A 16586-nucleotide genomic window follows, 5' to 3' on the forward strand; every position below is an offset into this window, starting at 1 on the left:
TATAGAGTTTCCATTTGATTGCATCTTTTTGGACTAGAGATCGTTTCTTGACATACTTACTTACGCTTCCATCCGGTGTCTGGTTCAAGGTTTGTAAATGTCTGAAGTAGGAGCTCTTGCTTTAGATACTGGTCCTACTCTAAGAACATGTAATGACACTTGCATTGGTGCCCCCTCTACTCTTAAGACTTCTGTTGCTTGTATCTGCTGAGGGGTGGCTTACATGAAATTGCAGTGACTTACCATTGAGCTTGTTTTCTTTGGAGAAACACCACATAAAGTTTTAAGAAGAAAGAAGAGTAAAAAGTTCTTACTAATGCATGTGGAGTCATGCACAAAAATAACTCATTAGACTTTTAATGATTCAGTAATAAAGCCTGGATAATACAAGCTTACGGAAATCCTGAAAGACCGTTAACCGCTGTAATTATGTGACATTGTCTTGTGTATGTATCATTTGCTCCAATTGGCAATGCCTCTGCAAAGTTTAGCAAAATGTTTTCCTTCTACCTAGTAATGCCTTCTTGATCTCTTGCTACTTACAGGGTTTTACGAACTGGAATAAAAGAGATTTTAATCAGTTTATTAAAGCTAATGAGAAATATGGTCGTGACGATATAGACAATATTGCCCGTGAGGTGGAGGGAAAGTCACCTGAGGAGGTCATTGAGTATTCAGGTTTGTGGTATTTTGAAGCATATTTCTTAATCACGTGGTATCACCGTAATTTTTGCTAAGTGTTCTTTTAAAATTACAAGATACAGAATTTGGATGTGTATAAGAATAATTTTTTAAAAAAGCACATGATGGTTCTTTTCAGAAGACTTCTTTTAAAAAGGTTGAATTTGCAGCATATAAATACACTTTCAGCTGCCTTTATAAAAAAAATTTACAACTTGGCAGAGTTAATTTACGTTGAACACATGGTCTTGTGGAATCGTGAAGCTGCCTTACAGTGGCAACATGATTCTTTATGCTGTAAGTATATGTGCTATTTTGGCTAGTATGCCGTATCTTTGTGTCTTGTATTTTCTCATTGCATCTTAATTTGCACGGAATTCTTCCTCTTTCATCCTTGAATTTAATTTTACTAAACACCTTCATAAAATTTAACTTTGCAGTGTGCTTTCTGTAGCTTAAAAGGAAAAGCTCCACAAGAGTTTCCTTCAAAATGTTGAACTAACTTTGGGATGACTAAAAGATGTCACTGGAGGAGCCACACATTACTAGCTTTTTTAACAGACCAAGTAGTCTCTGACCTTAGAGATAGCTGCTGAAATATGAATGTTTCGCTGCTAGACTAGCACTTCTGACCTGTTTCACCATTGTTACAAAAGTAATTTTTTCAGAGTTTTACATAACTACAGTTGTTATTAAACCTTTGTTTATAGTTAACTTTTAAAAACATTGAATAAAGGTTCTATGCAAGTTTATTTCTTGGCTAGCATAGTAGAAGGAAGAGTATTAGCAAATCTTTTAAGACTTAATGGAACCACAAACTGCAGTTTTTTTTCTTTGCTGGGGTTCCTCAGCTGAGTGAAGTAGTAAGAGTAGAGGAAAAGGCTTGACTTTACAAATTATGTTTTTTGGTTTTAGCTGTTTTCTGGGAACGTTGTAATGAACTACAGGACATTGAGAGGATTATGGCTCAAATTGAACGAGGAGAGGCAAGAATTCAGCGGAGGATCAGTATCAAGAAAGCCCTCGATGCCAAAGTAATTATTGCCGAGTTTTTGTTTTCTTCAGCAGACTTCTTCCAAATTCCTTCAGAAAAGAAATAGTTGGGGATGGGAGTTCTAGCTTTTTATATAGCATATGTAGGATATCATGTATTGGTAATGTACACTAATATGTAATAAGTCCTTGATGTAAGATTGTATGTTTAATAGCCCTTATTTTTGTTCTGCATTCAGATTGCAAGGTATAAAGCACCTTTTCACCAGTTGCGTATTCAGTATGGAACAAACAAAGGAAAGAATTACACAGAAGAGGAAGACAGGTTTTTGATATGCATGTTGCACAAGATGGGCTTTGACAAAGAAAATGTGTATGAGGAACTAAGGCAGTGTGTGCGCAATGCTCCTCAGTTCAGATTTGACTGGTTTATCAAATCTAGAACTGCAATGGTAGGTATCAGTTACATGGACTAAGTCATTGTGAAGTATCTTGTTCTGCCTTTTTAAGCACCGCCACATAAAATTTGGATTTGTGCCAGAATACTGGAATCTAAGAAACAAGTGCTGAAAAAATAACTTTAGTTTTTATTCTCATTTCTCATTCATAAAATAACCTTTTTCCTTAGTACAGCAAATAACGTAATAAATTGAAACAGATTAGAAAACCTGCCAAGCGGAAGTCCCATGTTACCCAAAGGGATTAATGTAGAGGTAGACTATCCTTACAAATACCCTTGTTACTTTTATTGCAAATTGAAAGTTTTACCAAAAAAAGTCTCTTAAGATACAACTGCTTTTCAGAATTATTGGGCAATATAAAGACTGAAAACATCTGAGTTGTATACTAGAAAAAAAGATCTTTTCTTAATATTGGAACTTAATTTCTAAATGCACGAAGAGATGTAGTGATCCATGTAAGAATCATTAAAGCAGTTGGTTTAAAATGCACGTTGTAGTTGTGAATATTGTCACATGGAAGTACTTAATTTTTTTAATTATACTTTTCTGAAGCTTTTATTCATACCTGGAGAATATAATACAAGTTTGATAGCAAGTAAACTAGTACTCTGAGTTTTAGCTGTATTTTTTTTCTCTCCTTTGTTTGAAAAGCAGAGGCATTCTTTTTTTAATCATTAAGTGGGAAGTCATAACACTAACAGAAGCTTTGGCAGTTACAAATAATAAGCTGTGTAGGTACCGATCTCTGAATATGGGACTCTCTTGATGGTAAAAAGCTGTTAGCTCTGCCCTGGAATTTTTGCTGATATCTCCCCTGATTCAGTTCCTTTTCCTTAGGAGTAAAATTTGTAAGTTCTAAAAAAACCCAGGTGTGCATTTCCATGTGAACATACTTACATAGTGAAAATGTACTTCCAGACTTTTTCATAATACCGGAAATAACTTCATCTTACTCGCTTGCAATGAGTGAGAGCTGGAACGTGTTGGTTTTTTTTTTTTTTTTGTCTGGTTGGATACAAAACCATGTTGGTCATGGCTGATACGAGAGTAGAGCACAGTGTCCTTTATACAGGTGTCATAGATTCTCCCTGTTGTCTTCAAAGAAAATTTCTAATTAAATGTTATGCTGCAGTCTTGTAACTTAAATGTCATTTCATATACAAATCTGGATTTTTTTAGTAGATTAGCCTAGCAATTGTGGAACCACTGTGTGTTATTGTTTACTGCCTTCATTTCCTGGCCTCAGCATTTGTTTATAAAATGTTCTTTCAGAGTTCTGGGTACCGTACTAAGAATAAATAAAACATAAGATTAAATATTTAAAATGTGTATTTGAACAGGTGGGGATATTTGCTTTTCCTAGTGCTACTTATAACTATGCAATACAATTTCTACTTGATATTTTAGCGATTAAAGTGTTTGTGAATAGTGCAGCTGTTAACCCTTAATTGAAAAGAATTACAAGCTTTTCTTTCTAAAATGTCTGTTTGAAGAAATACTGGACTTAAAAATTATGTCCATAAAAGAGAAACCTCCAATATTTAGTCTATTGTGAAGTTTCTTTAAAGTTTTCTCTGGAGGAATCTGTTTAAGTAAATCATAGAAGTGGGTACTAGAAATTAAAAATGTAGCTCAACATTTACTATTCGTTGTCATATAGTTAAGTCAGGGGTAGAGTTAAATACTCAGTTGAAATCTTAGTGCAAATCCTTATGTTCAGCATAATTTTCTTTTCAAAGAGGATAGGAATCATTTGCTAAAATGTGAAAATACGTTCTGTGGTGTCTAATGCTGAAATTGAGGCACTGGGAATACAGTCAATCTTCTGGCCTACATTCTAAAAAAATCTATCTGTTTATTTCTTGGTTTTCTGCTATTACACAATTGAAAAAGAATAGTATGAAAATACAAAGCTAAAGTAATCTTTCACTTTCAATGTGCATTTAATTTTCTTAAATGTGTTAAACTGTCATGATATGTATGGTTTAATAGTTTATAGTGACCAGTCACTGATATATTTTAGGTATTCAGATATCCTGACGTTTGTGGAAGTGTTAATTTCTATGGGTCCATTTTGCACCAGCTTGGTAGTTTTTATGGAGAAATGTGCTGGAAAGTCACTTGACACCAAGAGTAATGAACCAAGTATAAATCAAAATGTTTAATAAGGGGTAAACAGTAAGTTCAGTGAAAGTGGATAAAACTTAGAATAGTGAAATGCGCATGTGATCATTCAAACTGATGTGGAACAAGATAGAAAGGGCAGCATAATTCTGGAAAGGACTAGGCTCTTTGAGAAGACTTTGTGTTCTGCTAACCACTAGATGTCTCTCGAATTCCATATAAATAGCTGATTTACCTTCCATCTTCTTGTTTCGGTTTCTTCTTCTTGAAGGATTTCTCTTTGGAAAACAATAATTCTGCTTCACTTATTTATTCCAAAACCAGATGGTTTATCCAAAATGTAAGTTTTCAAAGAGATTGAGAGTGCCTAAAATTGTAGCTTTTTTTTTTTTTAACTAGGCACAGAGGCTTACATTTTTTAAGCTTAGTTGTTACTGTTCTTTTAGTTCTGTCCATGCAGGGAGAATGCAAAATATCATGGCAGTAGTGAATCATGTATCTCTCTTCTGAAGTCGTAAATTGTGCATATTCTCTTTTACCTTTCTACACACCCTAGCTAGTATAAGACAAATGGCTCCTTTGTAAATACAGGAATATACAGGCCTGTTGACAAATCTTAGGACTAGTTTCATTCCCAAGTCAGCATCTCTGCCTTCAGTCATGCAGAAGGTGATGGTTCAGTGCTCCCATCTTATTTATTGCAATACGGGTCTTTATAGCTATGAAGGGGTGAGCAAAGCACATCTTATCTCTTTCCATCCTAAAGAGAAAAGTATCAGGCCACACTGAATAAAATCTCATCTCTAAAGTGCAAGGCATTTTAAACTCTAACTGTATTTTTCTAGTATAAAATGGAATGGATCAGTCCATATTGAAATTTCAGTAGCAGGATTTATCGTGCAGATTCTTTCTGATGGTAGGTGTAGAAGAAACCTGTGTGCATGTCACATCTTACTGTCAACTGCTTCTGTGATTCTCCAGAGAAAATTGGTTTTGAGTCCATCCTCTGTCCACAGCAGATGTTCAGGGGTAGTAGTCCATCTGGGAAGTCTAACCATGAACCTGTACCCTTTAATAAATGTATGTATTTATGCAAACATCTTTCTCCAGGAAGGCAGAGGATTTTTCTCAGTGCCTTAGGCAAATGGATCAAGGTTATTTCTTAGTCCTTTCTGCTTAACTGCTTGTCTTGGATTCAACAGAACCCAGCTTCTCTCTTAGTAAAAAAGATCTGTCTGATTATTGTTACAGAGCAGCTTGGCATTGGTCTTCACCTACAGTTCCTAAGAGTTTGAGTGCAATGCACACAAATGCAAATCATGTAAAATGCTTCTGACGTTGACAATTATCTTGCCACTTCTGTCTTTTACTTTTTATCTGCTCTTGTTTGTTGATTGTGTAGGTTTTTGGGGCAGACACTTTTTTGTTCTGTGTTTAGGGACACAGTATGTGGTTGGGATGGCTTGCACTGGAGTTTTCTCAGACTTACTACCTGTTTATCTAAAAATTGTGTGAGTGGAATTTGGTTTTTTTAATTGGTTTAAGTGAAAGTATTTTAGGTCCAGCAGGACTATTGCATTCCAGGGTGCAAGCATGGCGCCCTAATTTATGGTTGAATCAGAGTGTGTGGGGTTACTTTTACATGGATGTGGTAGAAATGACTGATAATACTCTGCAAAACTACACGCATGAGATTGGAACACTTCCAGTAGAGAGCTGTCAAGAAAAATGTACCGATTTTTTTTCTTTTTGGTTTAAAAAAAAAAAGACCCATTTCACATGGTAGGCAGGATTCTCTATGTTTATTCTGAATTACGCTACCTTCACGCAAGGCCATGGAGCACCCTTTGTAGAGGAAGCTGTGGAAACTATAGAACTTAAGGAATGTGGTTAAACTTGAGGGTATTAACGTCTCAAAGATGAGTCATATACTTGAATGTTTCAGAACGTTCAGGATCAAGAAAGTGTGTAGGCTGCATCGTTATCCATCATGTGACATGATGGCTGAGGCAATATACAGGCTACAGATGCTGAGAAAATAGAGACTAATTCCTGGGCAAAAAGGTCACCTGTTCACTGCATTGCAAATAGACTAGTTGTAAAGATTTATGTTACTATGCAATACTAGGATAGCTTGTGGTTCAAAACTTGCTTCATCGAGTTTAATAGAGATAAGACATATTTTCATGTCTCTCTCTTTTTTTTTTTTTTTTTTTTTTTTTTTTTTCCCCCTCAAAAGAAAATTTCTTGCTTTCAGTTAGAAAAACTCATGGAATGGCTGTTCTCAAAGTACATAGAACATATGGAACAAGTATGATGAAAATGAGTAGTTTTATATTTGGTCAGAGATTTTTTTTTTTGAGGTGGGGTACAAGAAACTGGCCAAGTCAAATGAGTTCTATTAACCAAGCCAACTGTTATTAACAGCCATTTAGATACTTTGAGTTGTACTGGAAATATTTTTTTAATGTATACATGACATTATGGCCTTGAATCTTGATCACTTTCAGATGGCTTGAAAGTTGTCTTGATGCTAAAAGCATTTAGGGCCTCCTAGCTTTTTGGTGCTGTTTAACTAAAAATACAACAGTGAGTTCATGATTTAAGGCTGGATAGATTTTAACCAGCTTAAAGCTCTGCAGTGTCTTGTCACAAAAAAACCAGCCTGTGTGCCACAGGACAGTATTGCTGAAGATAGCTTTGATTATTTTTTTCTCTGATTTAAAGGTATACTTGAAGAACTCTTTTCCTAAAATCTGGCATGGTATGTTGGCAGGCTATAACTTGCTGAATCTGAAAAAGATAGAAGATCAGATTAGTCTTTTGGAGTGTCCATTTGGAAGATACAGACAATCCTGAAAACTCCTTGTTAGGAATTTGACTATTTCAGTAAATCTCCCTTTCTTTATAAAAAAAGGTAGCACAAAAGTAAAGACAGATGAACAATAACTAAGCTAATTTTACTAGTTCAGGAATAGTGAATGTTTTAGGAAAATATTAAGTATTTTGGAATTCAAGAATTTTGAACAGGTTTATGTAAATGAGAGAATATATATAATTTATTTAGCAGATTTGATGTTTTCTGTTCCCTTAGGAGTTTCAGAGACGCTGCAATACTCTCATATCATTAATAGAAAAAGAAAATATGGAAATTGAGGAAAAAGAGCGAGCTGAAAAGAAGAAAAGAGGAGCAAAAGTGACAGCAGTATGTTTAACAGCACTTCTAGTGGGACAGATTCAATTATATTGTTATAAAGTGAAAAAGATAATTGTAGCTTCTGATTGTTTTAGTATAAACCATTAGTTGAGAGATTAAACTGTAATATTTCTCTGTTCACAGCTCTCCTAGTTTTTAAGTAGGTGTTCCCAATTCATAATATTTTGGGGCTCTTATTTGAGTCTTCTGTTTAAGTAGCAGAGGAAAACTTTTTAAGAAAACATAGCACTGCCCTCTTTGTACCTACATATCTGCATCATATGCTTGCTTTAATTTAATCTCATATTGTTATTCCTCCCCTACACAGTAGTTCCTGGAAGAATGATAAGAAGTACTCCTTTTCTTTTGAAGAATTGTCGTCTTTAGAACAGAATTGTGTAAAAGTCAAGGTCTTGATCTTTTAATCCAATTCATAGTATGTGTGGTACCTGTAGCATTGAGCCTGTGTAATGATTTCAAGACGATAGAAAGGGTAGCAGGATTAAGTGTCTAAATCTAGGATTTTTGTTTGCCCTTCCATTAGATCCTAAAAAGCTGAATTTAAATATATAACACATTAAGGTCGCTTACTTTCTTTTTAAATAGTCAGCCATGTATTAATTTTTTTTTTCTTTAGAATGCTACCATTTCCTAGAATTTGTAAAATTATTTTTTTCCCCCCCCCTTTCTAGTCCCAGAAGAGAAAAGCAGATTTGGCTACTGAGAACTCTGGAAAAAAAGATGCTAAGAAAGTGAAGTCGTGAACCTGAAAACTGAATGCTAAATGTAAAACTGCCACTTTCATCTCTCCATATACAAGTATTAATTGCCAACTTCTTTGTATTCATGGTACTCTCCCCCAAATCCCATGGTTTAATTTTGCAAATTTTGTATACTTTACAATGTCTTTCTTTACCTAAAATGTGTAGCTTTATATCTTTGCATTCCAGTATTTTTGTGTACTGTGTTTTGTGAGTTTCATGTCTTCAGCAAAATTCACTCAGTCCTTGTTTTTTTGAAGCTTGTGCTGAGGTTTTAGCTTTTATATGTTTTATATGCTGCTGCTTTGAAAGAAAACCTAGATTCTATAGCTGTATTATTGTTGTTTCATATTTTAAATTTATATGGCTGTTGGAAAATAAACGGACTTAATTATTTGAAGAGAAATATACTTCACCTTTGTTTTCCCTACCTTTTCTCCCTTTTTTGCATAGCTACATTTAGAGTGAATGTGTTAAGGTTTGTATAATTGTGCCTTCATCATTGATCAGAACTTTTTTTTCCAGAGGAGTACTTAAACAGAATCAGGAGCATGACAGAACAAAAAAAAAAAAAAAATCTAATTAGACTGACATCCTTCTTTGCTGTCAGCATTAAATTGAAGTTTTTTTCTGAAATATTTGGAAGGAAAGCCAGCAAATACTTTTTTTTTTTTTTTTATCACTCGTTTCTGCTGGGCTTCATACATGCTTAAACACTGGGTGATGTGTTTTTCAGACTAACTTCTAGATGAAAACTTTTCTATGCCCAATAAATGGAAGTAGTCGCCTAACAGCTTCTTTTTTAAGTAACAAACAATTCATCTCCTGGTTGGAGGCTGCTCAGCTATGCTGCCTTGTGCTAAAAGATCTTTGTTGCTCTAATTATCTCTGCTAAATTTCTGCTTTTGCCTTTGATTCAACATGTCAGTCAGAAGCAATGGGGATATGTTATGGAGTGCTCCTTTTTAGTATTTCTATTTTAGTGAAGGGATGAAAGTATTGGATGTATGATTTTTTTGACTTTGCAAGAATGGCCTTTATTAGGCAGGTTCATAGTTTCTGCTCACCTTAGAGTCTCTGCAGTAGAGGTGGATCAGTAGAACAGTGACTGTGGCATCTCATGTTTTACTTTAATCTTCTGTCTCTGATCTGGTGTTTAGTATGGACCTTGCTACAGTGAGACATGCCCTCATAATGTCAAGTCTAAATTAATGCAGTGTGCTTTACATGGTACTTCCCTTGAAGACTACTTGTAAATTTCTTCTAGTGCAGTTTGCTTCCTTCTGTGGTTTTTGAGGTGTTTTGAGATGAAAAAACCTCTTTAAACTCTTTGTATTTCATGCTTTGCACTGTCTACCTTCTTCTGTAGTTGTAAAATTCAGGCCTTTTTATAAAGTTCCTGACTCTTAGGTGAGAGTTCTGCCCATGTTCTTTTATGTCATTTAAAATATATTGGAATGTCTTTGCAGCTTTCTGGGATTAATCTCCGTAAGCTTGATGAAAAATTTCCAGCCTTTCATAACAGTCTGTGTTCAAGATTTGGGGCAAAATGGTTGTGATGGCAAGTGATGGCTTGGGTTGAGCATTTTGAAAGATTAATAATTTGGTTTCGTATTTTGGAATGGAGATTTTTTTTTTTGGGGGGGGTGACCAAGTTATTAATTACTTCACTGGGCTTTTATTTGTAAGATTTGTAGTGTAAAAAAGGGTATTCATCTGTTGAGATTCATCTGAGTTGAGAGTTACATCTAATAACGATGGGGCACAACTTTCAGACAGGAAGTTAGTCATTGGTGCCAATGCAGGCTTTTAAATGAGTATGCAACCCAGATGGGATAGGTCTGCTCAGAAAAGAAGGATGTCTTTTCAAAGAATATTTTTATTTATCCCGTTTTATCCTTGGGAGAAGGGCATTCTGTGTAATTATGGGCTGGAAAAAGGCTGTGCAGCTACATACATATATAATCACAAATCCCTGGAGCATCGCTATTAATAGAGAGGGGGAAGATGCCTTATTTACATTTGCTTTTTGACTCCCATGTCACTCACTAAGTTTATGGCCCAAAATTATAAAACCAAGTAAAAGCAAGAGGAAAATAAAGGCTGGAAGAGCCAATTGAATTTTTATTGAATAACGTGGCTAAGTATAGACCTTATTCCATTGCTCCTGTTTAGCATTGGGTGAATATTTTAATGTTTTAAGTCTTGAAATAAGTGTATTCTGGTTTTGTTTATTGTAGATTAGCTTTGTTTGACTTGCATGTTTTTGTGTATCTGGTTTCTCTGCTGCAAAGTGTATAGAAAGTCTTAAAATATCTCAACATGTTCTTTTATGCAGATTTCTTGGGTTTGAGTTACCACTTGAGTTAATGTTCACTTTTCTCCTCCTTCAACACCATGATATACTAGCTATATAGCAAAAGATCATGCAGTTGTTCTTCCAGGTATTATCCTCTTGATCAGACAGCTTCTCTGAAGAATGATAGATGCTCCCAGGAACTATCTGTTATCTCTTACAGTCTGTAGTTCCTAGTTAAACTAAATGTGCTGTTGAACAACAGTCCTTGAGAGGACTTGTACACTCTATACTAGTTCCTCAGCATATTGAGTCTTCCCATCCATCATGTCCCACAGTGATAACTAAAGAAAATTGCTAACAGCTGCTGGTCAGGATTAAAGTAAAATGGATCTTTCTTCTCCTTTTTCCGTTCTTGTAGTTGTGGATACACACAGAGAATGTGCCTAGCAGTATCTAAATGATACGCTGCTGTGACTCAAAATTAGATGGACTAAAATAAAGAAATCTTCCTACTTATAACTACTGTTTTCTTAGGTGAGGAATACTTTTTGTAAATTTGTAAACACTGAATGTAACATAATACAAAACTTCTGAAAAGTCTGGGCGTTTAGGCAATTTGATAGTTGCCAAAAAATTTATATATGATACAACATTTTGAAAATAATTTATTGCCGCCTTTTGAGTAGGCAACAAAAGTTTGATTGTGTTAGCATTAGGCTTGAAGAAAGAAAAAGTAGTCACCTAGCACCTTTCACACATCAGGCAGCGCATGTGACACCCTGGGAGAGGTCACAAAAGTTGTGTCCTTTTTCATCGCTTTCAAATTATCAGTCCTTTTATTTTTGAGTTATGTTAATGCTGACAATGAAAAAGTCACGCAGCTGACCATCTGAATTATATTTAACTTCAGTTTATTATAATGACATAGAGCAGGAATGATGCTTTCTCCCTGCTGGTAATACTGGACCATCTTTAGATACTGTTTGCACAAGTAGCATTCCTATACTAAAATATTAAGTAAGAATTTTTTCTTGGTAGGCTAGCATTGCTTGTTTGATTCAGTGCTAATGATGGTTATGGTTTGAGAAAAATCCAGCTTTCACTCTTTGAGACCGTAAGCAAGGGGTGGTCAGAATCTTTCTAAATGCCTGATGGAAGCAACTTCCATTGCGCAGCACCTGCAGTGCACTGCTACAGTACAGGCACTCCCTGCACGTGCTCCTCCCCAGGTTCAGTGGAGGGATTAGGTCCTTTCAGTGGTCACAAACTGATGCCAAAGCTGAAAAATGTGGGCCTTACAGGTTGAAAAAGCATACGGAATTCTGCAGTCGGCAGCGGTTTATGCGAATGTAAAGTGCCACGCTTGGTGCAGACATGGGCAGTTACGGCGTTGGAAGGGGCTGGTCGCTGCCTGTGGTTTTGATCTGGGTAAGATAGCTAGAGTTGTTACGTTTTACTTAAGTTTAGTTCATGTACTTAGCTTTAAGCATGTATGTAAATGCTTTGGTGGGTTGCAGTTAAAATGTTTGATATGTTCTTTTTCTGAAAGAGTCAAAGTTGAACTTGTTTTGCATATTTTGAAATGTAATGTACTCTTTAATTGCATTTGCATGATATCCATCCTTTCGTAAGAGCCTTAACAGGAGTAGTAATTGCTGCCTCAAAGGTATGTCTACATTGTGTTGTTGAACGATAACTTTGAACTTTTTCAAATTGAGATTAATTTCTTAAGTTGTACACATACAAAAATAAAAATTAATATGAGCCTGATGTCTTCTGGTAGTTATCCTTCCGGTACAGGTGGCCCCAGCAGTTGGATACTGTTCAAAATAGTTTGATTTGTTTTCATTGCTCTTGTACCTCTCATAACCTTCAGGCTGCAGTAGCTGAATGTAAGGGGTGTGGGTGTGTGGCTGTTCCACATCTGCTTTCAGACTTCCTAATTTTCTGTGAAATAAAATACTATCAGTGCCTGTATTTTTGTGACAGCCTTGCCTGTGTTGTCTCTTAGTATGGTATGATACAATGTATGTTGATAATGTATTAAAGTATATTACTGTTTTTCTGTTATTCCGTACCTCTGGTGTGTTACTAAAATAAAATAATTTGGAGTTCAAGTCGATGGTAAGGGTGGTAAGGACCAGTAATTTTGTCATTGCAGCTGTTGATCACTAGTAGACATGCTAGATATTCTGCTTGTAGAGGTGTGTGCCCTAAGTGAATGCTCATTTGCCCCTTTTTTTTTTTTTTTTTTCTCAGGATGACTCCCTAGAAAAAAGGGAGAGACAGTAAGGAGCTCTGGAAGACCAGTTTATCCTGGCGTTGGCTGGTAGCAATTCTGTCTGCTTCATAATGACTTTTGATAGACCTCATTCTTCGAGGTGGGGCACCTAGACCAGGAATAAGGAGCTGGGAATAGAGAGGTGGATCACCTCACCTTGTCCGCAGTAGCAGGCTAAACCATTGTTGGGTTCACCACAAGAACTATAGTTCTTCCAGGCAGCTTTGCTTAGTGCCAGGCTGAGCATGAACTATAGCTAGTTCCTGCTTCCATCATCTGTGGTGGTCTAGCAGCACTAAGGTCCACTTTTCCAAGATTTTCTTGGAAGGAGCACCTGCCAACTCTTCTGGAGAAGATGATGTTCAAACATCAGAACTCATGGGAACAGTGCTTCTGTCTGCAGAGCTGCCCAGTAGCTGTGGAGTTTGCAGTGGGGTTTGGTGGTGTCACGTGGTGATGGCTCTCCCTGCAGGAGTTCAGTGTTTTGGGAAGGCTGGGCTATAGACACCTTTTTCAGGGAACCGACCTTCTAATTTCTACGGGGCAGTTTGTTGTCATAAGTAAACAGGCTGAAAAGGCATCTTTATGTTCTTGTTTGTTAATAAGGTGGGTGCTGCTGAGGGCCACAAAATCTTAAATTGCACTCAGCTGTTTGGTAAAGGGCATTTATTATGTGTCTCTTTCTCCAGCCTAACAGGTAGATATTCCTCAGGAGACCACTTCACAGGAGGGTTTAGAGTCCAGTAAGGCTTCTGTTACTTCTTTTTCCTTAGAACTATTGCTTTCGTGCTTTCTCAAGAAGGCCTTCTGAATTTCTAGATGCTTTGATTCTCATGCCTTTATTCCTTCAGGGTTTTTTTTTGTGGTTTTTATTTGGGTTTTTTGGGGGGGGGTTTGTTTGTGTTTTGCCTTTTATATTGTTATTTCTGCTTAGGAAAAGAAAATAGTGCATTGACTTCTAGGTATTTCAAATTATTAAAATAATCCCGAGGTTGGTAGTCCTCAGACTCATAAAAGTGTAGCTGAGATTTTGTGAAGATATTGCAAACTGTGTTGCACGCTGGTGGTTTATGAATTTCATGGAACTTTTACAAAATTCTGAGGATAGATCCATGCTGTTAGCAGTCAGTCCTCACTTCTAAATGGATAAAATACCGCATTTTGTTCAAGTACTAACTCATGACGTTTTAAGGTTCTTGAAGAAATTGACTTACAAATTTTTAATCATCGTTCACCTTGAGGAACTGCCTATAAAAAATACTGTCATCTTCTAGTGCCGTGGTTTAACCCTGGCCGGCAGCTAAGCCCTGTGCAGCTGCTTGCTCGCTCCCTCCGGTTGGGATGGGGACCGTCCCCAGGACAGCAGGGCTCCATCACACGTGATGGGTACTCTGGGAGACAAACGCCATCGCTCTGAACATCCCCCTTCCTCCTCCTTCCCCCAGGTTTATTGCTGAGCAGGGTCCATACGGTGTGGGACATCCCCTGGGCCAGTGGGCTCGGCTGTCCCGGCTGTGCCCCCTCCCAGCTCCTCGTGCCCCCCCAGCCCACTCGCGGGTGGAGGGGTGAGGAGCAGCAGAGGCCGTGGTGCCCGCAAGCCCTGCTCAGCAATAAGGAGACATCCCTGGGTGAGCAGTGCTGTTCCCAGCACCGATCCAACCCGCAGCCCCGCACCAGCTGCTGTGAAGGAAATTAACTCTATCCCAGCTGAAACCAGCACATACAGTAAAGTCAACAATATAGTAAACAGCCATATTTGTAAACTGTAGACTTCCTTTTCCTATTCATCTGTATCAATAATTTTCCTTTATGTACATATGGATAAAATGTTGACAGCTTTGCTAATTACTTTTTTCCTTCCCCCCTCCCCCCGCCTGAAATATGTTTTCATTGAGTAATGCTTTGTTAAATGAACTCATATTCCATGGTAGTAAGCGTGATAACAGCATATAAAAATAGACATTGATTTTCAGCTCTTCACTGATACTGAGTCTTAGCTTTTATTTTTTTTCAAAATACCTGAATAGATACTATGAGTGAAATGCTCTTGTCCTCTTCTGAAAAGAATAGCTGCTCATTAGAGATTTTGAGACACCTTTTGTAGGCGAGCACTTTCCTAGTTGAGTAATTTAGTATCAATTAATTTGAAGCCTAACTTGATGCGCTGGTAAATGTATTCATGTTTTGATTCAGCAGTATCAAACCACAGCACTGATGACCTGATCTAAGGCGATGCCACTGCGCAGTTAGGTATTTCCAGCTGGTTTCCGAGTGTTTGTGTTTGACTGGGAGGGCTGTTCCAGCTGGGCCTGGGGTAACCTGAGCGCGGGCTATGAGCATGTGTATTTTCCCCTGCCTGCTCTGCACCAGCTCCCCTCTCTTTCAGCCGGCAGCTCCGCTCAAAAAGCCCAACCTGACGTGGCTTGTGCCTGCCCAGTTTCAGCTCTGGGTGGTAGGAGAAGCCCTTGGAGCGGGTGGCTGCCTCCTCCCTCTTGAGGTGACACTTGTGCCTGGTCCTGGGGCTGGACAAGGCCATTCGTGGTCTTGGAAACCTTGAGTGCCCTGTAGGATTTCAAGTATGTGGATTAGTATTTTCATTGGGTACCTTGTACCCTGGCCTGAAGGAGGTTGTCTCTGGACACACTCGGGACAGTCCTGGGAGCCCAATGCCGAGCCGTGCTGTGGCACGCTGACCTGTGCTTATGAGGCTGGAAAATGGAGAAGCAGCGAGAAGTTGCAAGTTACTGCTGTGACTTGCTTTAAACATGGGTTGGTGTTTGGATCGAGGGGTCGGCAAGTCCCTGTAAGGAGGGTGAGGATGCACAGGTGTCTGTGAGGTGCTTGGTGTGAGAGGAAGCCTTTGCTTCTGGGCTTTATTTCAGGTCCTGCTGGGTCAGTTGACATCATGGATATTTTCATGAGGAGGCTCCTTGGAAACCTGTCCAAACTAACAGATTGGGTGACTTGGCGCAGTTCCCAGTTACTGTGCAAGCCCCGCTCTCGCAGCGGCTCCGCTTCTGACTTTGGAAATGCAGGAGGAGGTTGAATCTTGGAAACTATTGTCCGTGCCAGGCTGGGGTGAGAGCTGGGTTGCGAAACTCTGTGTGTAATTAACTGGAGACTGATGGCTAAATCTTACCTATTTTTATTAGTAGTAAAGCAAAACTTAAAGCAAATGCACGGTGGCGTGCTGCCGAGTGAGTGGAGTTTGCAGCAAAGGAGCGGTGCGTGTGCCTCGGGACAGCACAGGGCAGCAGCGGGATGCTCTTTGCCTCCTGCTTACCCTGTCTGCATCGTGCTCCTGCTCTCGCTGCTCAGACCCCAGGTGTCCATGCTGGGTCTGGATGGAGCACATCTGAGGGTGGAGCTGCTCCCTTTGCATGTGGATGGGGGCAGTGCTGTGCTGAGTCTTAGATTTTTGTCGGGATGGGGCGGTAGTCCAGCTGCCTCCTCGGGGTTTGCCGCTCCTTTCCCAGCACACTGCCCGGGGCTTGGCTGGCTGGCTAGTTACCATGCGAGAGGTGATGGAGCAGATCTTCCTGTCCAAAAATTGCTTAGTGTTCAATTTGAAAGGCCTCCAGCAAAGCTGAAGCTGCACTGGGTGCAGGCTGGAGGGCAGCTCGGGGCCAGGCTGCCCGGGCTGCAGGTGCACCCGTGTCCAGCTGCCCCGTGAAGGTGGGCACCTCCGCTCCCCAGGGAGCAGCATCCCTCTGTGCCGCAGGGGTTTCTTTAGTGGCTTACTGTTAAAATCACATTGCTGGAGTTTAAAATAAATGAATACCACCCTTTC

At 38.6% G+C, this 16586-nt stretch overlaps 1 protein-coding gene across 4 annotated transcripts in view; it reads left to right on the top strand.

The window, feature by feature from the left end:
- Nucleotides 1-12637, top strand: part of SMARCA1 (SWI/SNF related, matrix associated, actin dependent regulator of chromatin, subfamily a, member 1) — a 36274-nt gene extending 23637 nt beyond the window's left edge. For 3 of the 4 annotated variants that reach the window (XM_055817964.1, XM_055817962.1, XM_055817965.1), the window contains 5 exons: nucleotides 546-678; nucleotides 1597-1715; nucleotides 1914-2126; nucleotides 7354-7464; nucleotides 8148-12637. In XM_055817964.1, coding sequence (XP_055673939.1) covers nucleotides 546-678; nucleotides 1597-1715; nucleotides 1914-2126; nucleotides 7354-7464; nucleotides 8148-8219 — 648 coding nt within the window. In that variant the 3' untranslated portion in view covers nucleotides 8220-12637. The remainder of the gene's footprint in view (nucleotides 1-545; nucleotides 679-1596; nucleotides 1716-1913; nucleotides 2127-7353; nucleotides 7465-8147) is intronic. The other variant, XM_055817963.1, reaches the window with a different exon arrangement.
- Nucleotides 12638-16586: the final 3949 nt, after the last annotated feature.

This window comes from Falco peregrinus, chromosome 13 (assembly GCF_023634155.1).
Source record: "Falco peregrinus isolate bFalPer1 chromosome 13, bFalPer1.pri, whole genome shotgun sequence".
In the NCBI taxonomy this organism is placed as follows: domain Eukaryota; kingdom Metazoa; phylum Chordata; class Aves; order Falconiformes; family Falconidae; genus Falco; species Falco peregrinus.